This window comes from Mizuhopecten yessoensis, unplaced genomic scaffold (genome assembly GCF_002113885.1).
Source record: "Mizuhopecten yessoensis strain PY_sf001 unplaced genomic scaffold, ASM211388v2 scaffold4631, whole genome shotgun sequence".
Lineage (NCBI taxonomy): Eukaryota > Metazoa > Mollusca > Bivalvia > Pectinida > Pectinidae > Mizuhopecten > Mizuhopecten yessoensis.
The window spans coordinates 1,573,214-1,599,177 of NW_018405643.1; the positions used below are offsets into that span (position 1 = coordinate 1,573,214).

Sequence of the window (25,964 nt, forward strand, 5' to 3'; positions counted from 1 at the left end):
TTTTATAGAGAGAAATAAAATGAGAGCTACATTAACTAGATATTGGTGCAGATTGAATAGCTTTTGTCACAAGCTGGTTATTATAAGTGACACACGAGGTCTGTCGGTAGAAGAGTACACCGAACCCTTATTTATGGTATTATCCCATTAAAACGCCAAGTTACAGACCATATCCTAAACAATTCACATATTCTACGACAGGATCAGGTTTGCCGTATCCAAAAGCGTATCGTGAGAGTGTTTGACGCAACTTAGTGACTATTTAGCACCGTTCTAAATATAAAACATGTTTTATATCTGGTGCTTAATCACTTCATAATCTAGAGATATTATGTCAAGAGATGGTGGAATCTGCTGGTGGCCGACGTGTACAGACGGGCAATGAACTGGTTGCTTCATTTGGTTTTGCCACGTTTTATATGAAAAATTTAGTTAATGATGAATACGCTTTTTTTGCTAAATTGTAAAGAGTTCTATAAGATCTTTTTCGTTTCGTTTTATTTATACATAGGTTTTGGGGTCATTTTTGATATGAGTTTTTTTCTTCTTTTGACTTTACAACACTGATGCGACCTAAATGAACGAAATGGCTATATCTTGTACTTAAGTATATTTTTTTTCTTTCTTCAACGAGCTTTGTTTTCTTTTGACTTTACAACACTGATGCGACCTGAATGAACGAAATGTATAAACCTTGTACTTAAGTATTTTTTTTTGTCTTTCTGCAACAAGTTTTTTTTTTTAATAGGTTTTTCAATTCTTTGTATGTTATTGTTAGTGTGTATTGTTAACAATAGCCACATTACCGCATGTAGAATTAACAGTTTGTTTTTTGTTATTAGGAATTACGTGTCAGTCAGCACAGTTTTTTAAACTGATACAAAAAAACAGTTACTATATTTCTGAATTTTTACTATGGATATTGAACACTGATATTTAAAACTAACATACAGGTGAACTGTTACATAAGGGAACTATTACATTTCGGTTAAGATGTCTTCAAAAATTAAAACTTAATGAATCTTATAAAAGAATGCCATTGTTTAAAAATAAAATCGTGATCTTGAGTTAAAATAGGGAAGCATTATTGACGCTGTGAACTTTTGGTTATAATATTAATTAAACGTTAGATCCTGTAATATACCTTACCACCAAACAGTTAAATAGGTAACCACTGTGTAATAACGGTGGCCGGATAAGAACATGGAAAAAGAACTACCCTTTACAACATAAGTAAATGAGGGCTACACAAGTTAATTAAATGAGAGGCGCCACCAAAAACGTGAAATAAGGTAACTCTTCCACAATACAAACAGAATCAGACTCATTGGACACGTTTTAACAGTTTAACGTCCATCCTCCAAGAAATTTACATCAGAGACACATATATCAATATTGGAACTCGATCTTGTTTGAGATAGTCTATGTTTGAGATTAGTGTAATAACAACACAATACCGGAAACGTTTTCCAGCGCAGTATCAGTATAAAGGATGATACACAGTGTATACATTGTAGGTAGACGGTCTATTCATTACTCAACAGGGGTTTTGTGTCATTTGGTTGCGAATACTTGATTTAATTACACTGAAACTTAAACTTAAAGCTGATTATAAACTAACTGCGAATAAGTTCTCCCCAAAATTGGTATTTCCAACTTTAAGACAATGACTGGTAAACAGAAGTCGACCATTCCGCCATATTGATGTTTACAGTGATCACTACAAATACTGTCACTCCCCCCCCCCGCCCTCCCCCCCACACTTATTTAGAAAAATAAAGTATATGTAGAAACTAACAATGCAAAGTCAATACAGTCGCCATAACCCTATATAAAATGCCTCGGTCATATATGTTTTCACTAGTTATACAGAATTGTCTGTTAACATGTGAATATGGCTCACACTTATAAAATACACAGGGTATACACTCATTATAGTAAAAATATATCGGTAGAGTACAGGAGGAATCAACATTCGGTGGCTTATTATACCTGTTACTGACAAGATTATTTAGGAGTGCATCCGACGTAAGTGTTTTCTTTCCTTTGATCTAATTTCAGTGTATTTTTTACACTTTTTTATTTTAATGTGTTTGCCTTAAATACAAAATGTAAAAAACAATAAGTAATAAACGTGCATACACATTATGTTGATCGCAAATTATTGATCAATTATAGACTTTTCAGATTAATTTGCGGTTATAGTGACCTGAGGAAGGAATATCACGTTTTCATGTCCTTATAACCACATAATCACCGTTATACAAGTTTGTTATTTAAGATACTAAGTAATGCTTGAAACATTAAGCTAGATGGAACGTATGACAATTGTCACAAGGAAAGCATTTAGCTGGGAGCATTGTGACATTACTACTGAAATAACATCATAGAGTGAAATTAATCTGCTCTTCTTAAAAATAGTTATACCGAGAAGGTATCGCAAATCACCGCCCTCTACGTGATTAGAATCCAAACAAAGGTGATGTGGGGAAAATGGGCATGGACAAAATGTCCATACCCTAACGCTTTTCTGTCATCGGACCCATTCCATCTAGTTAACAAGCCGACCAAGACACTTGAAAGTGATGTACGAATGAGTAATGATTTAGTATATGTGTCTAGCATCTACATTATACCTCCGAATCATTTCCAGAACAGGCATTATTCAGTAGAATATGATCTCCCTTAGCAGAAATCGAGTTGAGAAGCTGTCTTTGGTTACTATTTAATACAGTTGAGGAAGAGTTGTTCGACATCTTCAACAAAAGAACCCTACATACTGACAAGGTTATCAATTTGGTTTGAATAAGAAAGAAAATATCTAAATTTAAATTACTGGCATGATTTCTTAATTGACATAGACTGATGTTTACGTTTTTTTCACCTTGATATCCAAAATAATTAGAACAAATGGGGTTGAGCATTCAACCACTATTTCACCTCTACAAAGGTGTGATGTACTCTCTCTTTCGAGTACGAGTAACTAGCCGTGCTGCACTGTTCTGGATCCTCTGCAGACGACTAGTTAGTTTGTCAGATATACCACAGAGCAGGGCGTTATTAACAGGTTTTGGTTTTTTTCAGATCCGTATGCGTTTCCAGTGTGTTTGTGTCTATGAAGTGTTAAGTTGCAATTATTTCGGTGTTGGGTACTTTTTAATATAATTTGATGAACATCTTCTGCCGAATGAGAGCCTTGGAAGCGAAATTGATGCAATAAAATGTCTGTGCTGTCGCCATTTAAAAACCATTTTGAAAGAGATAAACAGGATAATTAAAGATGTTTAAAACAAAAACACACAACAAGGGAAAACCGTTTGTAAGAAAACAATGTTCACTTAACAAAGTTATCGTCATGATAATGTTGAAGAGAATTTTGATACCAGGATTAAAAAATCGGTTTTAAAATGTTTGACATTTAAAAAATAAAACAGTTACACGAGACAATTTTCAGTACATTGACTCTCATTTTAGTAGTATAACGGATATAAAGCTGTTATTTTATTTGATTACAAACCCAATGAGCGATCGTTGAATCACAGGCTCCGTATTCATATTTTATAATGAATATATAGAATGCATGACTAAAATCAGACGTGTCTTGATAGTTACCATGTCTATCCATTAAGTATGTCGCCTATAATTACAAGCTTGTGCAGGATACGGATTTCAGTGCAACAAAGCCCCCGGATGTGAAATTATTAATCATTCAAGCCATTATCAACTTATTAACATGTTTAAGCTTGCGAAATCTATGTTTTTAAATATCAGAAAACCAAGAAGAGCATGCAAACTTTCAATTGAAATTTTCATTGCGATAACATACAACTTTCTGAATATAATCAATCTTTGTATTGGCGCCTGAACATTTACCGTCACCATGGCAACATATTGAAATAAATAAACATGTTTGTTCAATGATATACAAAAGAGATTGTTTTGGGAAAAGTGACGCCTTCTTCTAACTGTCTGTTGATGTTGAATTTACTTGAATTTACTTATAATTCATTCGTGTATAAAGCACAAGCCATAGTTGCATTGCAAAAAAAGAAAACCTCATTTTTTTTTTTTTTAATTATAAAACACATATTTTACCAGCATCAGTTCACAAAATATAGTCCTAATGCAACCGGCGGTAATAACATCACTTCAAAACTTAAGCAGAAGTATACCAACATTAAAATTGTTACTTTTTGACCGATGAGTCGAAAGGCTCAATAGTATAAAGAACTTGAACTTGAAACAAAATAATGATATCACTACACAAATAAAATCCCAATCATACCAACATAACGAAATCACTACAAAAATTAAGTCGAAGTCCTATCAACATAACGATATAAGCATTTTACCAGAACACAAAATATCATAACATCATACCAATACGAGTACAACAAATATAGTCTTATTCATACTAACGTAACAATAACAATATTACACATATGTGATAACTGCAATAATCTTGATACGTGTATACAGAATGATTCCTGCCCCACGGCCGAAAACTGTAACGACGCATTGGAAATTGTGTTTCCCGTATGACTATAGCTTTGCTTCATCATTTCAGACAAAACATCCTTTTGGGATTTTTATGAAAAAATAATAAAAGTGAAATAAACAAAACGTACCCAACAATAGGGACTAACCCTTACCCTAACCCTAACCCAATATTCAAGGTGAACCTGAAAGTGTTAATTTAGTGTCGTTTTAACGAACGGAGCTACCTGGTCAAGTGAGTCAACGTTAGAAACCCTTCCTCAATTCCGCTAAAACTAGTTCTAACCAATACGGAATTTAGGCGATGTTACTGCATTTATGAAAAATCACAGTGGAATTATCTAGTGGTTTGGCTGCAGTGCTAAATGGTCATAATAGTTCATTTCAACAACAACACGTATATTAAAAGCAATGATATATCCTCTTTACATGTATATGGACCAGCGTATATCGCCTCCTTAAATGCCTTTGTGATGACTAGAGAGTTCAGTGAAATCAACAATAAGATCGATGGCTTACCTTTAAACCGCACGTCTTCTATATTTTCAATTATTTTTTCTAATTCTTGATGACTTAAATTTCCTTTCGTCTGAAAAAGAAACAGAAGATGTTCCAGATGATAAAATCGATAAGTAAAAGCTAAATTTATAGGATATTGTAAATAATTATGATGTATAGAATACTGAAAAATCCTTTAACAAATGTGTTGTAAATGATATGCTTAATAGTTTAACTGCATATACGTTATAATATAGAACAATTGTTGAACTGTAGTAGGAAAACTGGGTGACCTTATATGGTTCGGCACACTAGTAACACTGTGTATAATATGGTATATTGTATAATAGTACCATTGTGTATACTATGGTATATTGTATAATAGTTACACTGTGTATAATATTGTATATTGTATAATAGTTACACTGTGTATAATATGATATATTGTATAACAGTTACACGGTGTATAATATGGTATATTGTATAATAGTTACACGGTGTATAATATGGTATATTGTATAATAGTTACAATGTATGCATATTTTGGTATATTCTACGATATTACATTGTATACCAGATGGTATATTGTACAATAGTTACACTGTATATAATGTGGTATTATTGAACAAAAGTTGCAATGTATAATTATGCTTCATTGTACAATAGTAACATTGTATATAATATGGTATATTGTATAAAAGTTACACTGCATATAATAGGGGACAGTACATGAGTATTGTGCAATATTTGCACTGTAAATAATACGGTATATTGGGCAATATTTACCATGTACTTTTATATTATATGGTATGTTGTACAATATTTACGCTGTATATAACATGGAGTATTGTACAATAGTTACGCTGTATATAACATGGAGTATTGTACAATAGTTACACTGTATATACAAATGGTGTATTGTATAATATTACGCTGTATATAATATGTTATATTGTACAATAGTTATACTGTATATAATATGTTATATTGTACAATAGTTATACTGTATATAATATGCTATATTGTACAATTGTTATACTGTATATAATATGTTATATAGTACAATAGTTATACTGTATATAATATGCTATATTGTACAATAGTTGTACAATAAGAACACATTAAACAAGAAATCCTTTGATCCCCCATCTTGTAAGATCACGGTATAACATGCTTGCACGAAATGAAATGCCTTGTAGAATTATTGTCATCAAAATGTATCATGGAGGATATTAAATTAACTGGTTGGCACTGCTTATTCCACAAACTATTCTGTGGTGTCGAAACTGTGACATTGAACCGAGAATGTTATTTTTCAATATTTAATTTCTTTCCGATATCAAAACCAATATGAAGTAATTCCAGAAAACCTTCATAAGAACACATTGTAGACAAACTAAAAGTGTCTGAATACTGTCTTGACGTTAAAATTTTCATACGGAGGACTGAGGTCCTACAAAAGCTTAGGTCTCGCATCTACTGTCAGCTCGATGCTCCAATAAATTTGTCAAAGACATAATGCAGTACGAAACTTTAAGTAAAAAAATTGACAATACTCTAAACACAAGATGATGCCACTCTTACTGCGGGCTACGTACGGCAAAATAGCTTCTCTTAGACTTAGAACCAAGTAAAACTAAATGATTCGCTTAATTGGGCGCTTAAAAGTCAGCTTGGCATACCAATAACAGTATTAGGGTTTTCCCGTATTAACTATAACATTGATGATGTATTTTTACAGATGGAATGTTGTGTTATGTAAATGTGACTAGCTTGTTAATAGAGTGTGATGTATGAACGGTAGGAACACTGTATGTCATGTGATCTATGAACGGTAGGTACATTGTATGTCATGTGATGCATGAACGGTAGGTACATTGTATGTCATGTGATGTATGAACGGTAGGTACATTGTGTGACATGTGATGTATAAACGGTAAGTACATTGTGTGTCATGTGATGTATGAACGGTAGGTGCAGTGTGTGTCATGTGATGTATCTGTGATTGGCTAGTCCGTGGTCAGTGACGTGAGGTATATTTAATGCATCAGTGACAGGCAAGCCAAAAGTCATTTGTGTGTGATAAGTTATGTGTGATTGGAAAGTCTTCCCTGATCAGTGAAGTGTAAAATGTCGACGTTTTTATCGCGAACTAACGTTTACAAACTATCACAATGGACAATGTAAACAGTGCCAATAAAAATCAAAGCAAAGGTAAATTAGTATTTCAAACCTACATTGTGCATTTCGCATAGGCAGGAATAGTTACACAGACAGAATTCTGATTGAATAGTTATCACTTTAAGGAACAAGAACCCATCAAATATTTAAGATGAAGGACGCTTGTTATCCCAATAAAGTGATCATGCTAATTCCTGACATAATGCCATCAATACCTTTTATATGACTCACCTGTACAAATACAGCAATGGCGGCTATACCCCGTGGGGACACCACGGCTTGTGAAAAGTTGTGATATAAATCTGTATTATAGGCAAGGAATTGTATCTGTAAATAGAATCAAGAAATGAATTGATCCCTAATCAAATAAGTCCGAAGGAAAAGAACTGATTAAGCCAAGTGGCATAGTTTAAAAGAAAAAGATCGAGATGCTTATTTTTAGCTTTTATTACACTATTGCGTTAATATTAATAATTCAAGAATTAGAAAATAGAGCATGAAAAAAGGAAATTGGGTCTTCTTAATTTCATGAAATACCAAGGAAAAACTGAATGAATGAATAAACGAATGGAGAAAACGGGAGCCCACCGACATTGGTGCAGCCGATTTTGTACAACATGCCTGATAACATTATTATTGAAAAAATATACAATAAACCTCTAGGCATACAAGTGATTCGGTAACAATCCGGGCATACCTCTGCTGCGAATGGTTTCCCGTCAATGGTGTGTTCTGACCCCCGTGAGTCGTCCTTGCCGAAGTGTACCCGGATCTGGTGAAGACGATAGGTATAGGAGAGAGGACCGATAGAGAACAGGACATCATCGCCCTGACTCGAATTGACGTACAGTACCAATGCGTTACCCAGATTGTTCATTGTCGACGACACCTGTTTGTAACGAAATTCGAGGCATCTATTAAAAATAATTAATTTGATGCATGAAGCCAAACAAAGCAAGCAGTTACTGCATTATATTGTCATTTCGTCAATTTTGAATTCATCAGAGGTAATGAATGTCAACAATTTCTGAAAAGTCATGTTTGAAAATGTTTCGAAACTTAGGTAGAAATACTGCAAAAGTATTTGTTGAACCTTTGATACCGTTATAGCTACGAGACGGCAAACCTGGAACTCGAACCACTTACAAAATGACAGCTTATAAGGGCAAACATGGAAATTTTAAAATATTAAAAATCAGCTCAGAAGTGTGAATACGGGTTTCAAAAACACTTTAAAATTATCCACTCACGAGGGTGAACATTAGACTCTTAAACGCTTCCACAGTGTCAGTTCAATAGGGAAATCATGAAAGTAAGTAACGTCCCGTAGCGTCAGCTTGCGAGGACTTATATGACGTAAAAAACCATACAAGAGCTCACGCGGGGACACATTAGAATCAGAAATAGGTACGAGAGAATAAACGCGAAGGCACTTAAACCACAGACGTTGGAAACATTATAAGCAAAGAGCAGTAAGTCAGGCGTCAATATGTCAACTATGTGTACTCGGTGAGGACCTAAGTGGGTCGCCAGTGATAGCTCGTGATAAACACGTGGTTTCTACAAAAATCCCAATTAAAGTCAGAAAGGAATCCCTCCTGTATTATTCTCCAGGTCGGCCATATTTGAATTGGATGTTGTAATATGAACGCAGTCATTGAATCAGTTTATATTATGATCAGTCACATAATTTCCCCTGATTTTTCTTCTTATATAAATGCTTAAATATTTTGGATTTAATACGCAGATAATTCTGTTAAACTAAGTCATGAATGTCATATGTACTTCACAGATATGTACTTATCGCTATATGTACATACTCTATATATTTGTCCATCATTTCCTATTGTTTCAAGACTCACGAGGGAAACATACAATCTGATGTTACTACTTTTTTATTCTTCTCTTACCAAGACAACGTGTGTTTAATGTTATTTTATTGGACCGTCGTTTGTGTACCTATACTGTAAACGACGTACGCGAGTCTCCCTCGGCTCGTTGTCATATCTACCATAAAACCCTATTAAGTTTGACACAATGACACATTAAACTCGATAAAGTTCGATTTATATGGTTTAATTCCCTTAAACAAGCAGTCAAATCACCATAACATTACGCTATAAAATGCTTAACGTCATTGTTATACGGCGTATATTGTGACATTGCAACAATATACCGGGTGACATAAACTATTTTCACGCCAGTATATAAGTCCATTATATCATCTCTCGTGGAAGTTATACATCCGGTATCAGTTCACTAGTCTTATTGAATTGTTTCAAGAAAAAATCTTAAGTATGACAACAATTGACTGAAATTTCTCTCTCGAAAAGCATTGCTAAAGTATGTAAAATCTGAAAAGCATGAACTAAAGACATAAAATGTTTGTGAAACTCGAACAGGAAAGTAATTTGTGAACAACAGCGTGACTTTCGTACTAAATTCTTCATGAATTATCTATTGACGTTATAGGCATTTAGTTCTTGAAATCTGTACCTGGGTTATAACCTTATACAAAACAAGCCTCATAACAACCAAGATTAAAAAGCTAAATATCACAGTCCAACATCGCTTGTAACTCATAGGAATATTGTTTCTTATCTAATCAGAAGGTATTGTTTGTTGGAACCCGATCTTTACTTCAGAGACATTATAATCCAGTGTGAATACCATATAATAAAGTAAGTATCAATATTTATTCAGGTCTATACAATGTAGATACCGTGACTTATTAACCGTTTGAAAATTATCATTTCCCTGACCATTGATAAATACCAATATACCGAGTTTGATGGAGGTTAAAAGGTGTGTGTAATAAGTAGATTACCTGTCAATAAACATCAGTCAATCCCTATATCGGTGAGTAATAAACTGGTGTGTTGTTTATTAAATTGGACGTTACAGGAGATATCGCGGACTCCGTCTATTGGCGACTACATTGAAGGGACTGGTCCGGTATATTGCTGAGATATAGGCGTGGGCATGTGTAACGAAATTGATGCAAATTACTAAAAGATGTAGAAAGTACATAAAACAAGATCTAACTGAAATTTGGACCGTCAGCTTCGTGTAAATCGTCCATCAATATCGCAAATGATGACGTAGTAAGATACCTCTATACAACAATACACCTAAATACCAAAACATAACATCGAAATCGATAATATGTAAAAATATTGACTTATCAGAAGCCAGTTTTGAGTGGTTTTCTTATTCATTAATTAAATGGAAGTTGCTATAGAGTTTGCAGTTAAATAAACCACCCACGTACATTTGATTGAAATCAGACAATATCTGAGATTAGACCAATGAAAGGCTAACTCATGGGGGCTTCTAGCGTCATGTGTAAATGCAATTTGAAGTACAGATTGCCGTGCTATTAAACACCTAAATACAAAATCAGTTTTCTGAACTTTTACCGACCAGATGCGTGTCCAAAGCGTCAATTATTTTCAACGAGTAAACGGAGGTCGCATTACTGTGTGCCGTGTCATTATACTCCAACATATTCTCTCTATTTCTTGTCATTGCGACATTAACAATTTTTTTTTTATTTTTTTTTGACAGCATTTAATTGTAGTTTTTATTTCAGCATCAGATTCCATTTGATAACTGAGTTTTCATGTTTATGTCATGTTGAGAAAATGAGCGAAACCGGAGGTTGGGTAGATTGCAAATCTTAGAAACCATTTTATTTGACAATGCTGTTAAAGAAATATAGATTTTTACGCTGGTTTTTTCGGGTTTTGTTGTAAAGATACTTTTCTCATCGCGAGCACCGCAGGTGGACTCGAGATTATATCCACGTGCTCGCGATGAGAAAATTGTTCGAATGACGAACCCTGACAATGTTTTTTGACATGCTGTTTATCACTATATACCACTAACTAATATATTTCTCCATTCATAAAAAGTTAACCTAATAACACATGTCCCATTTTGCTTCTAGTTTAAATGATCAACGAGATCATCGGCCTGTGATAAACGTAAAAAAAAGAAAATTTGCGCTGAGGAATACTAGGCACCTCAAAATTATGTAGAACGATATATTTCAAACTATTTATCGTCACAAGCTTCTCCATATGCCCATTTACGCTTACCATAGTGTTTTTTTTCCCTCAATATCTTTTGATTTGTTTATGACTGACCATTTTCATAAGCTAATCAGTTTGTGTGAAAACCATTTCCTATACAGGACGTCACATTGCGCGTGGTGACGTTCTTTTTTGAGAAAATACATTCCCAAATGGGAAAAAACATTCTCAAGTCGTTTTCAACTTCTTGAGTGGTCTCATACAGAAAACCCATGATAATTAATTTATCATGCTACCGATAGGGGGTATACTTTAGTACATTAATGATAATTTTATTTATCGTCTTCCTTGAAAACAATACAGCAAAGTTTCCAACAATTATACCTTGGCCTGTACATAGTATCACCTGAATAACATAGCGGTACTTGTGTGGACAATGATTGTTAGCATGCTTACATCTCATGAACAATATCTAACGCCACACTACCACAATTTGTACATGTTAAGAAAATGGTTCGAATGGTACTTTAAAAGAACATTTTAGCATTTAAGAGTACACAATACCTTCAAAGTAAACATATCATAAAACCAGTAAAACGTACATCGACGAAATTTTGAAGGATTTTGAAAGGGTAAATTATAAGCATGTTTAAATGTTGATATCTGTTCCTGATAACCGGATAATATAAAGGTGTATCTATGCAATTGTAGTTCAGTAAGGTATTTATAAAAGCAATGCATTTTGTTGAAATCTGCACATCAACTTTTAAAAATAAACATAAGTTTTATAGCCTGACATGATTACTGATTTAGGTACTAATCATGGCCGAGAACCGGACGAAATCTCACTGTGAGTTAAGCGTTCTATTGTAAAAAAACAAATTACTAAGAATCAAAACTTTTTTTGAAAATCAATAAAGAAACCTTCCAGATACAAGATATGAATCTTTGAATATCACTCAAAAACTGTCAAAGTTGTACCAATTGTGGTAGCATGACGTTATGGGTGATATAATGAGACAGCAATGATCTGTTCTCTAATTATTTAATGATACAGATTGAGATTGACTTTACAGAACTGTTTCTTTCAATCGTGCCACTGTCTTTACAAATAACAATTAATCTTCCTCTTGTTCATCTTAAACACATTCAAACTCTAAACCATACTAACGTCAATAAAGATCTATCTAAGTATAATTTGATATTGCTTCAGTATAAACTTAAAGGTAGGAGTCAAGTGTGGATATTTTTTAGAGAACCATAAGCCTGAAAATGTATTTCAAATAACATGCTTGGTTCTAAAAATTCTTTGCCAATTATTACGAGTTTGAGCCCTCGTTTCTGCCGTAATAACATACAAGTCGGTTCTCCTCCGTCTGTTATTAACGTGCTTATATGCTACTCCAGAGGTTGTTCGCTGATTTCAAATAAATCCGATTTGTTGACCAAGAAAGCCAAGGTTTTCTACACGAGGAGCATCAGTCTACACTGCACGAAAATTATGATCTAAATCAATACCTAATCTGTAAATAAGAGAACCAGCGTCTATAAATTAAAGACAAAGCTAGTCCTTCGTGTCCTTTACTGTTGTTAACCTATGTGCTTTCATTGATTTGATGACAGAGACAACAGGAGGTGACATTCGTGATGCATGAAACAACTACCCCTTGTCCATTACATGTAACGGACACCGCCCCCAAGTTTGATTCCTTACGTAACCACTTTCGTGTTGATTTCTCCTCAGTTCCTGTTGTTTTACTCCGATTTGACTTTGAGTTAATTTTCAGCTACAAAGAGTTAACTGACGCTGTGGTGTGAATGTATTTTATCATTTTCATCCTCGAAAATGTAAAATCAACTTGAGCCTTTGCATCAGCATACTTAATCGTTCTAGTGTTCTCTCTTTTGATTATATCAACTTTTCACTTTAACAAATGCGATGTTCTTATCGATTTAAACTAAACTCTCTCCTTTGTTTTAAAAGCTATCTAACATGTCCGATTCGGAATGATAAGGAATATTTTTACACAGTTTTAATTTCAATTAAACAGGTGGATAATTTGAAAACAAATTAACCGAAGTCAAATATTTAGCACAATATTTTGCATAGTTTCATGTGTTTATTGCAGATGACGTCAAAGACAATGCTACATGATACGTGTTATTAAGTTATACAGCTATAAGATTACCTGAAACCTCCATTTAAATTTCACATTTGTGTTTAAATGTGTCTTTATGTTATGTAAAGTATGGGATTTCAGCTGGGATTAGAAAGAAAGTTATATTTTAATTGAATGATTGTTCTTTCTGCGACTGGATACCACTTTTTATTTTATATCAATGTTCTGCAAAGCTATGGTTTTCTTTTCAGAAACGTTTTAACAGAGCTATAGTCATGGCGAAAAGGTCCCAATGCATAGTAACAGTTTATGGCAGTGGTAGGTATATCCTTTAGATTAACAATATATATGTTTATATAAAGTTATTTATTTTACGCTAACCTTGTTGCCCGATATCTGTATGTGTTTTAGTCCAGGGTCAAACAGTAAACCTTCCGGAACTATGTTGACCGGTGATTGGTTCTTTCCTCTGTGACAAATGCTCCATTCTAATTTGTTCATCGTTCCCCAGAAACCCGGTCCTAGAAAAAGAAAAGAGAAATGTAGAAAATGTATTATGCAGAGAAATTTAATGGAAAGCTTTACTGAGGTAATGTCTCAGCATTAAGTGAAAAAGCACATTAGCAGTAGGACTTTTTGTCGTAATGTTTCATTTGGGACCGCCATCAATAATGGCCCTGAGTCGGCACATCACTGCTGTACCGTTATCTGTGGAAGCAAGGCCCTGAATCAGCACATTATTCCTCATTCTGTTATCTACAAGGGGAGGTTATTGTGCTGGCAAGGCACGATATCATAATAGATTTCCGAAATAGATTATCTGTAACAAATAAAAGTGCACAGGAGAGTAGGAGGTGCTAACAGGGAGCATAGCTGATAGTTGGTTATATATACACTGACACACAGAAAAGTGTTACCATATTGCATAACGATAGCAATATATAATAACACCGGCAAAATCCATAAATATCAACGAAAGCGAAAGGAAAGCTTTTCAGATATAATGAACCGTTAACGAGAAAGGATTTCGCTAAGATAAGGACGGTATCATCTGTATAATTTGAAACAATTACCAGTTAATGATAAATCAGAAGATCACTTATGTCACACTCCCATTTAAATTCATTCTCCATTAGTGGGTTTATCGATCGCGTTAAGAGTTAGGTTGTTGTAACGTATTGTAGTTGAACTCACTGTTATCTGTTTGTTGTATAGTTTTACACCAGGCATAAGTTGAGATATCTTATTACCAATTTAGGTTGAGATCGCCAGACTATTGTTACTTTCATTTTTTTGTGTTGGTGGAATTCAATTAATCATTTTATTCAATGTGCATTCATAATGTTATTCAAACAAGATTTAAGATACATAGATAGCAACCCTTATACATGTATCACTAACTTCGATTACATAAGAAGATAATTAAATATGCAAACATCGTTATTTTAATATATTTATGGATGTGTTCTAAGCAATTTCAAAGAGTTTTCATTTTTATGAACAACACAGTTTCCAAAAAAAAAAAGAAAAAAAAAGGAAATTTCAAAAATCGATAAAAGATGATGATAGAATTGAATCCGGAAAAAGGTCGTCTTGCAGATGTGTTAAACATCCAAAGGTCAATGACTGCCGTTCCGTATTATGTGTGAAATCAAGTCTGTAAATTTCTTTGGTTGACTGTTGGAAATCGTGATAATTGTTAACCAATTCATAGTGTTTTAGGAAACTACTACAAAATACTTTCCAAAACATCATGAGCAGCGTAGGAGCGATGTCACTGTGAAAACACTCCTTTGAAAATAAATGTATCCAGAAGTCAACAAGGCACTTGATGTACTATAAAGGTCACTAACGTCCTGGTTAATGCAATAATGAAGTGTTACCGCTGGCATATATGGTGTCCTGTCGATAATATGTAATCTTAAGAGTGCAGTATCAATTTAATCACACGCCAGGGTATATTGGACAATTTAACAATTTATGTGACAAAAGATAACATTACTTGTTGCAACTACTGTATAAAAAAACCAACAACAACAAAAAACCTTTTATGTTTAGCATTGATACCACGTCTTTGGAACCAATGTTTTCAGTGAAATATCGACATAACCTCTCAATATCGTCTTAATTGTTATGTGTAGTATTTGAAATCGTGATAAAACTGATTTCTGTGTAATCCAATACCCCTTAATCGTCACCTCAGTTTTGCATTAGACAACGGGTAAGCTTGAAATGCCAAAAGAAACAACATGGTTAGGCAAGGGAGATTAGAAAATTGAAAGAATGTGCTGACAGTAGTTCTAACACTGTTCTCCACTTAGTGTCTCCTAAGAAGAGGACACACATATAAGGAGGATATGATTTTTTGTTTTAGTGTAACAAAATACCGATAATTTTTATGAGTGTGAAAATGCGCTTTGTCAGTTAAATGGAATCCAATGTTTTAGTGGCGTCAATATCATAAATTGACTTTGTGTATCTGTTCTTTTATAAATAACCTTCGTTGATATTAAGAAAAAGGCTTACCGCAATTGTTTTCCCACAATGTTATGCATTGTTCTTTTTAAATACCCCCCAAAAAGATGTGTCATTTGTCAGTATATGGCAAACTGAACGAAGCAAATAACGCATATCACATGGTTTAAGTGGAATATTGTCATGCAATGAAAATTTCATTTAGTCCTATCGTCACCAATATACCAGGCATCCGTTCAAAAAGGAAATCAATTCTTTCCGGAAGTGAGGGAAGAGCGCCGTTTTCTCCGGTCCGTTTTTACATTGCTTTTATTGGTTTTAAACTAGCGTTTGTAGACTACACAGCGATCTGATTTAATTAAATAAGAGGGAGTCGAACTGATGTTGTGACACAAAGGCGTATTCTAATGATTTCAGGCAAGGATGACCTTTAGAATATTTACACAATGAATTAGAAACAGGATTGTTCAATCATCAGATGCATATTTTGTATTGTTAAGTTAATTGTATTATAAACATGTTAATACTCACAAATTGGTTCAGTATAATACACGTATGAAGCTGGAGGTAATACAATAATGCCTACATCTCCTGCAACGATTGTATTTTACTGAACACACAGCAGGAACCGTTCATTCTACAATTTCAATCTAACTAAACTTTGTAACCATGAGATCGAAGAGTTTTACATAGAATTGAATTATTTTTACGGAATTCTCCATACTGATATGCTAGATTTGACTGATCCTAGCAAACAGCCCGTTAATAACACTGTAATTTAAATGATGTATGGGTGATCGTGAGCGTGTGCTATGGTATTATATTTGGTTCAGGCACGCGTGAAGGTTGGTGCTCAGTGTAACCTTGGCTTAGAATCCACATTGGGTTTATTGGATGTGCGTCTATTTTCAGTTGTTTATCAGATAGACACTCGGTCACGAGCTTCTACGTTCAATGTGTACATAATTCCAATATATACATCGACAAAAAATATCTCTTACAACTAATCTACATACTGCCTTCAATAACTGTCGCCAGGATATATATCAGAGATTGTCAGTAATATACACAAAATACCCCCTTAATAAAACAAAAATTCGAATTAAATTTTAGCAGCATCTCATTATGCATGAATGACGACATATGGTAAACATTGGATTTTGAAATGGAAAAGATAAATTTCTTGCAAAATCCACGAATAACGTCTAAATTGAATTTGGAAAGACATTTGCATCCCGCTTTCCCCAATAAATGTTAGTCGCCGTATTAACGGTTGCCTTTCATATTTAGTCGTCTGTATATTGGATTAGTCGTAGACATTGGAGAGCGGATATCAGACTGTGTTCAGCACAAGGTCAGACGGTAGACATTGGAGAGCCGATATCAGACTGTGTTCAGCACAAGGTCAGCCAGTACACATTTTTTAACACCACGTTTGGTGCTTCACTTTGGTAATTAAGAACGACTAATTCATATAAATTATGATCAATTTGAAATTAACGTAAATTGTTTTAAATATTGATTTGCATGTTTAGTTTCTATAATTCTTTTGTCAACATCAATATTTCCCCACATTTTTACAGTATAAAATAACGTGTATAGATTATACCATTCAAAAACATAGAAAACAAAATATTCATCCAATGCATGTAAATAGTTAAACATTATTTCGTTCTATAAAAGTTCAAAAGTTCTTATTAATTTTTCAATCATGTATTTGCATTTTCTGTTTCTCTATTTCCTTAAACATATTTTACCTCTTTTCAAACGATAAAATGATTCAAAATAAATTGCGAAGGTCTTTGATGTTGTGATGTAATTTAAAACAAGACGTTCACTAATGCAATATTTTGCAAACGTTATTGCGCTATAGGGAACCGCTATTGCCAAGAAATTGCATAGTAATAAATTACAAGTTGAAATAGTTTGAATTTTATTCTCGATAACTTTATTGAAATGAACCGTACATTTGTAAATGACATTCACTGATTCAGTGATTGGTCCATTGACAAAGGGATCCCAATCAAAGTTTCTCCCGAGTACAGTAAAGTCTTTTTTACTCCAATAACAGATACAATACTCTTCAAATTGATGAACACAACGTTTACAAACAAGTCTGAATCTGTCTTATCTTCATTAAAATATTTATCTCTTTGCACGCATCTATCTCGTTGAATAGCACAAAATACATTAATACACATTGACTTGATATCCACGTGAAGTTTAATCCATCTTAAAATTGTAATGAAATTCTGCTGTGACATTATTGCCACAAGTACAAGCCACCAATTTGAAATCGTATGAATGCATTTCATGAATAGAAATAGCATACGTGTTCAGTCCTAATTGGCAGAAGTATAACAATGGTTTATGTAAATTGGTTTCTTTTTTTCTATTGATGCTAAACTATTATTTTATTTCTGAACAAAAATGAACTATTCCCTTTTCACTATACAGATATCAGTGGAAAATATTATGCCTAATTCAGAATAATAAAGTGAAAACAGTTACCAATGTAATTCACATTCAAATTGACAAATTAATAGGGTTTTTATTTGAATTTGGTGATAAAGTCTCCTTTTTTAAATTGCATCATTGTCGGTGCAATATAAAGCGAGCTATCGACCTACTATCATTATCTTCATGGCATCAACATCACTGTGCTTAACTGTGATTTATTTGTGAGAAGTGTAATAAAACTTAATTACATCCATCTATGAATGTTTTCTAGTCATGAATAGATTCCATTAACAGTGAGTATTTCTGCTTAATGTATATCAAGACGTAACCATGGATAGGAGAATGTTGTCACCTCATTTAAAATATGACCTAAGGCAGGGCTGTTAGCAAAACAAATTTGAATTGCACTCTTTAAATAATATATGTTCATCATTGCATTTCGCTTCCGTTTGATTTTATCATTTCTTCTATCTCTTTGTTTTCGTTATCTACCGCGCAGAAATACTTTTGAAACTGTCTAAATCATTTTCCGATACCGATGTCGGAAGATTTTGTTTTGTTTAGTTTATTTCTTACGAAACTGAACTGAAGAAAGTGTAAAAAATACGATATCATTTCTTTAAAACCGAAAAACAAACTATACCACGGCGACAGCACATAAAGCAAAAAAACCAAGCTTCAACCGCATGGCAACAGTATACAAAAGCCTTAATATATTAGCACAAAAAACAGCCCAGCTTCAACACACAAAGCCGAAATATTCCATAGCTTTGACACACAACGCCATGATATACCAAAGCTGTAACTAAAATATGCCTCAGCTTCGACACATAATGCTAAAATATACTACTTAATCAACACAAGGTCGAAATATACCACAGCGTCAACACACAAGAAAAGCATACGTTTCAGCTGCAACAAAAAGAAACATGATATACCACAGCATCCATACAAATGGACAAAATATACCACAGAATTCTGCTCTATACCTTTTAGATCTTAACAACTGGAGGTATTGACGTCATGCCCGATGCCATGAGGAGGAAATATTTAAAGAAGGCATTGTCTGACAACGGGTAATTTGTTTTACGATTTATCAACTAATTTGATTTAATAAATATTTTAGTAGTGTTGCGATATACAGTTTGATGAACAATTTGGGATAACGCAAAAAAGACTGGCAGGGAAATGACTGCGTGACCAATCTATGATCTACAAATTATATATATGAAATTTAAATTTCGGATTATAACATCCACTGACCATAGTTCCTAGACACCTGTTGGTATCTGAAAGCCGTTTTTATCATATTTCAAATATGTAATAAACGTCTTTGATTGCGGCCACCATTAACTAGGTCATTTCAGATATTGGGCACATATAACAAATCCCTGATCAAATTAGTTACTAAAATAATCGGATGTCAGGAAGTGATCAGAAACAAAGATTACTTATTGTTGACGAATATCATATTAAAGGTTTGGTTTAACGGACAGTCTTAAATCATACACATTTTTACTATAACCATAGATGCAAGCAAATGAAGACTTTAATCGTTTTTCTTATTGTCAATGTCTTTGATCATGGGAGAGGGCTTGTATAGGCTTTGCCTGTTGCCCAATTCCCATTAAATCTGATTGATTTAATACAATATTTTGAAATAAATGTCTTTGGTTATGCTCCTTTATATACCTTGTTGTTTTGTTGTCTCTACCCCAACTTTCTTTTTGAGGACATGGCATTACTTAGATATGACCAAGATTTATAACGCGTGACGGCGATAAAGCAATAGCGTTTTACCGGTCTGGAAACAATTGTGACATTTTCAATCTTATTTTTAAAGAGTCTCCATGGAAATCTTTCTTTACTTTTGTTCATATTTTGCCCTTCGGTCATCGATTTTGAGTTGGTATTACTGCTTTGTCAACACTTCGGTATTTTTTATTTATTAATCAACTACTTTGAAATCAACGCCAAATTACACATCTTACGCTACATAAGTGGTTTTAAGATGGGGATTGCCAACAGCAATAAGGTTCACTCGTACAAGTTGAAATATTACCATGTCATCCGTAATTAGGCTATTGGCAAAGTGATGCAGAAAGGATGACATGACTGGTCTCAAAACAGTGTTTGACATTGTACTTTATATAATAACCTCGAAGATATATAATGAGAGAATTAGTTATGGCTTTGTAGGTTTAGTTTTAAGCATACTGTTCTGTCGGTCATGGTGAAGAAACGTTGATTTGATGGCTTGCTTTAAATCAAGTTATTCTAGCCTGGGTAATCAGAAGTGGGTCGACAGCACATTTGCTATATCAGCGTGTGTATATTTAGCTCAGATATTACTAAAAAAACAGGATGTAGAGAGCTCCAAACCAAAATATCCTTCGTTGATGAAAATATCACGTCATACATGTAGCTGTGTTCAAAAGTACATCATTTGAGTTCTGATATTAAGTTACGTGCTTTATATATTGTAGGGAGTTTCGGTACGTTAAATAAACACTAACGATTTAATCCCTCCTAGAATATGGTTAATACAAAGCAAGAACATGCTTGACAACAACAATTGATAGCTGGCATAAAGACTGTCGAAAGAGTTTAATTGATATCCTCCAAAATAAACTACATTAAATCAAAATTCGCAATGAGTATGTATTCTTCAAATAAAATTGTGTTTGATTTCGAAGTCACGTGTACTGCTTCACAATTGATCGTAGTCGACGACTTCTGTGAATGCCTTATAGTTGACGTAAGTAAGTCATTATTACGGTATATTTTTTGTTTAAATGACAAGTTCCGATGACAGGTCTGGTGCGTTAACGAGGCACGGTACTGTAAGAATGATGACATCTATCTAATCTACTCTATACAGACGATGGTATGTGCATGCATTTAGATACGTTCAAAGATAAAAGAAAATGAATAAGGTACAGGGACTCTAAGATAAGTGGGACAACTTTAATTACACCCTCTAATTTCCTTCCATCAGTAGTAACATGTTATTGTTCTTTCGTGCTAATGGGGTGCATATGTCACGTTGGATTCGCTTATCTAGAGAGCGTGTTGTTAGTATCTGTAATGCTTTGATGATAGAACCAACACTGTTTACTTGAACACTGCATGGCCCACGATTTATTTGGGAGAATCTTCGATCTACACTGGTTTGGTATGGTTTTATTTTGTTTAACGCCCTATTAACATCTAAAGTAATCTGATGACGTGTCTCCATGTGTTGTGTAAGCATGCAATTATATATGTGTACTGGACACAGGATATGTTGGTGTACTTGCCTCCTTGTGATAGCGTGGATCTGATGCCGACCTATAGTGCTATCTCACTGAAACACCATGCCGAAGGCACCCAGTGCAGCATTCCACCCGGTCACATTATACTGTTTATACTGAAGCCGAAATCTTCTTCACTATGATGCCTTTCAGTCGTGACGGACACACTTAACAGGATTTGAAGGGGTTTATTTATAATGTATTTCATGTTATAATGTTCGTTCATTTCCTTTGTTTTTTAGAACCTAGTTTTTCCTATGTGTTGATGCTGTTGAATTTTAGGTTTTGTATTTTTAAGCAACATGTAAGGGGCAAAATGTAGTGGAATATTAATATATATGTTACAGACTGCTCATACATACTACCTGGACTCCTTAATAACCTAGTTTGCAAAAAACATATTCTGCCTAATTTTATTAGTTTTTGGGCACGTATTACGGTTTTATTAACACGTCAGTATACTTATGTACGTTTTTAGCGTACATTTATTGTCAAAACGATTCTTTATAACTATCACATTTCAACTTCAGAAAAATCCGAGAAGAAACGGTCAATAAAACAAGTTGATATCTGTCACTTTTGTTGCATTTATTACATGCATACCTCTTTAAATGTCCTGATAAATTTCTGACAAATTAGGTGGTGATAGTTTTGTTACACCATTAAGACATCTTCCTTCCTTGATCAATCGTGATAAAAATGCATTAACGAGGACACTGAGGACTGTCTTTATATCGGAACTGGTAATCAGAAAGTTAGGAAAGCAAAATTAAATAAAATGCAAAACATTCTCCTAGCTGTGGAAACATTATAAATAGCAACGATGAGGTAACGTGGGTGTATGTGTTCATGTTACATGTACATTAACCTAACGGCATGTTGTCCTTAGGTAGAGTTAGGTTGTGTGATGTCAAGCTGATGTCGCATTTAATGTTATAGAAACATGAATCATTCAAATACTGTATTATGTATGTGAACATGTCATGACATCTATTATCAAAAAAATAATAGTTATGTGTCTTTAATAACATGTAATGTGCACTGTTTAATATATTAACAAAATACAATATACTCCAGCCAGAAATTTAAATAAATATTATCAATTTGAGAACCTCGACACTGTTTATTTTATTCTTCATTAAACAGGATTGACACCAACAAATAGTTTTGAGGAGTACATTCAATAATTAGTTCTGATAATAAGTTTGGATATTCATATTTTACAGAGTATACAGTATTTGAGACTTAAACATCGAACAATTCATAAAAACGAAATAGGCTCGCAGCATTTATTGAAAGGTGAATATATACTGTATGCCAAGGATTTCCTTACTTTGTAAACAAACAGGCTGTTTGCACCGCTATGACACATAATTTGGACGTTAATCGGCCGGTAAGTGTTGGTTTATGTAAAGACTGAATGCTACTTTCGTGTAGTTTGTGAACAGCAAGACCACAGCCCAGCCGCAACATTAAACTCCTGTAGCTAACATCTCTAATAACATTAATACTGAAACATATAACCAAACCACCCACCCACCATCTCATCTCGCACCTCAGAACTGGCCTACACATCCCCATAACTCAGGAGTCCTAAATCTCGCGACCTCTCTGACCCCCTGCAGCTCATTTCACTCGTATCCCATAATAAGCACAACCGATTTTCCTTAATTGTTTTATATATACAGACGGACATTGCAGAAAGTGACATAACTCATGAATTAAAATAATCTGTTAATTTTTCAGCACAATTTGCACGTCATAAGATTGGTTTTGGAAAGATCTTTAAGTATATTTTTTTAAAACATATTTTGTTCTTCATTTATGCAAATATTTAACATGTTAATTTGAAAATATATATCAACATTTTGGATTCATCTTCTTGTGTGGACGCAGCAGATTATCTTTCATACAGGCATGAAATAATAAAAGACCTATTATAAAAACCCTTTATTCCCTGTATACATGACTTTACATAGAGGTCGTAAATAAGCAACTTCTCTGCTACAGTGGGATCAAACGTTGTATATCGAAACATCAATGTTTGTAAGTCGTAAAGCGGGAGGAGTATCTTTTGGTTTCGAAAGAATATCGCATCTCTTAAACAGAGAGATATATATAGGGGACCTGCATGCGTTGTAAGACTACACGGGCAATAACATTGATGTACTGTGTAAACGGTCGATAAATTACTGGAGACTCCCGAAGATCAGACGACTGGTACCAAAGTTCAATAAGGGTCATTCGAGGATCAGTATCGGCAGAACGCTTGATGGAACAACGTGTTGTAGTTTTGGTGATCTAATAACGGGTTAAGAGTGGAGGTCTGATAGGGAAGTTAACTTGGGAAGTAGGAATGCGCATTTTCATCAAGTCATTCAACAAGTGTCTTTCACGAGAAATAATGATTTTATACAGCTATCCAATTAAGATGAGGGCGATTGCACTTGCTCGAATTAGATATATGTTGTTCAATACCGAAACGTCTTTATTTCCATACGCAGATATTGCATGCAATCTTGTTATCGTTTGCCGTGTGTTTCAGAATCCTCGTCAATCTGACGCATGGTACGGGTAATGTAAGTTCAAGCTTCCTTATCATGTTGATGCTCTAGATGACTCGTGTTTAGCTTTAACATTGTTTTCAGCGTTTTCATATGGTAGTATAGGACATGTGATAGAAATACCGCTTCGTCAAACAGTGTATTAATGTAATTCATCAATATTAACGAAAATAAAATAATAATTAGAAATTTTAATCAAGGAAGAATCTCTCTAAAATCCCGTTAATAAGTCAAATAAACACATAATAAGGATGGTATTTGCTAACAGCCAATATACAAGTTCTCGTTCATCAAATTGTTTGAATATAAAAATTGACTTTATGAGCATGTTTTGATAAAATTTTCAACATTTGCTAAGGAATTAGGAACATCTGCACCTATGTAATTTCTGTTTTATAACATAATGCTCACAAATGTGGTTAGCCGAAGGGAAAGTATGTTTGCTCCTATAACTTGATTGCTACTTAAATTAAATACTGGAGACTTTTATGGAAATTAACGTTTAGAAGTTTTACTCAGCAAATACATAATGATACAAGGAAAGTGCATCGAAATGAAGCATAAAACCGATATTAAATGTTCAATATATAAACATAAAATGGCCGCAGAGAAACGCTGCTTGATCCATTTAACATTAAAGTCACTCAACAGTTCATGAAGATACTTGAATAACGCATACGATGACTAATCGGATATTTCTGTGAATATGCATTTCACTTGCACTATAAAAGCTATATAAAAACATATTTTTTCAAACTTACTCTGTTTTACTCTAGTTTTTTATAGCCCCGCCTTCTAATGCCACGTGACTAAAATCTCGCCGGCCTACGTCATAACGTTGGGAAATATCTTCGGTAACGCGAGATCTCGTCAAATCTTGTGACATTGCTCATGGCCTAATTTCCATTAAAAACATGGGTTGGTATAGAGAACGTTGGAAAATACTTTTCGTACTGATCTTTGAAACATGGTATAGATACCACCTAGTGCATAAAGAATAGATCTTTCGATCTATGTGCGACATGTGTGAGAAAGTGACGATTTGTTTCTTAAATAACAGTTTGAAGTGCGCTCCGGGCGCGGGTCACATTTTCCCCGCATGTTATAGAGGGCCGGAGTTCTGACATTAATCGACGACAGACCGATATGAAAAAAGTCGATAAAACGTCAGAATAGTTCGGACTACTAACTACATTGAAATTGTGACACCCATATTACCAAAACAATTTATCGTTGAGCTCAACATGGAAAACAGAATCCAGCAGAAACAAGAAAGAAATGTGAGAACAAACCATTGTGTATATTTTTGATAAACAAACATTTCTACGAACATTCTGGCTATTTTTTTTATTTTTTATTTTTTTGCTGTGATTAACAGGTTGAATTTCGAAATGAATAATGACACTGTCCCAGTTTTTTATGGTCTCTGAGTTCCGATGCAGTGCTACAGTATACTTTCTCCCTGTTGCAATTGTTACCACTGAATCAAGGTAAATGGCATTGCGAAAGGCATTCAACTCTAGATCATCCGTTTTACTATCGTCTAAGTGTTCTGTGCTTTGTACGATGGTTCCTAAACAGTTAGAAATAGCTTTAGCATATTCCGAGAAGCTCCAAACTATATTCGCACTTCCGAATCACCGATATACCTAAACATAATTCTGTGTTAGCTAGAATATATTATAAAATGCTATGTTAAAGTATTTATTACATAAAACCATTGATGCTTTCTATCAATTTTTGTTACTGTTTTTAACCTCCTGGAAGATTTGGAGGTACATAATATGCTCTGTTTATTTTGGTGGCTTCTCTGTTATTTTTGACTGTTCGTATCATGGAGTT

The 25,964-nt window shown here is 34.0% G+C and overlaps 1 protein-coding gene across 1 annotated transcript in view; it reads right to left on the reverse strand.

Moving 5' to 3' along the window:
• The window catches only part of LOC110449568 (carbonic anhydrase-related protein 10-like), a 100,845-nt gene that overhangs the window by 17,411 nt on the left and 57,470 nt on the right, over nt 1-25,964 (reverse strand). The window contains exons 3-6 of the mRNA XM_021496518.1: nt 13,712-13,851; nt 7,874-8,065; nt 7,408-7,503; nt 5,017-5,086 (exon numbers count right to left, since the gene is read on the reverse strand). Of these exons, the coding sequence (XP_021352193.1) occupies nt 5,017-5,086; nt 7,408-7,503; nt 7,874-8,065; nt 13,712-13,851 (498 nt within the window). The remainder of the gene's footprint in view (nt 1-5,016; nt 5,087-7,407; nt 7,504-7,873; nt 8,066-13,711; nt 13,852-25,964) is intronic.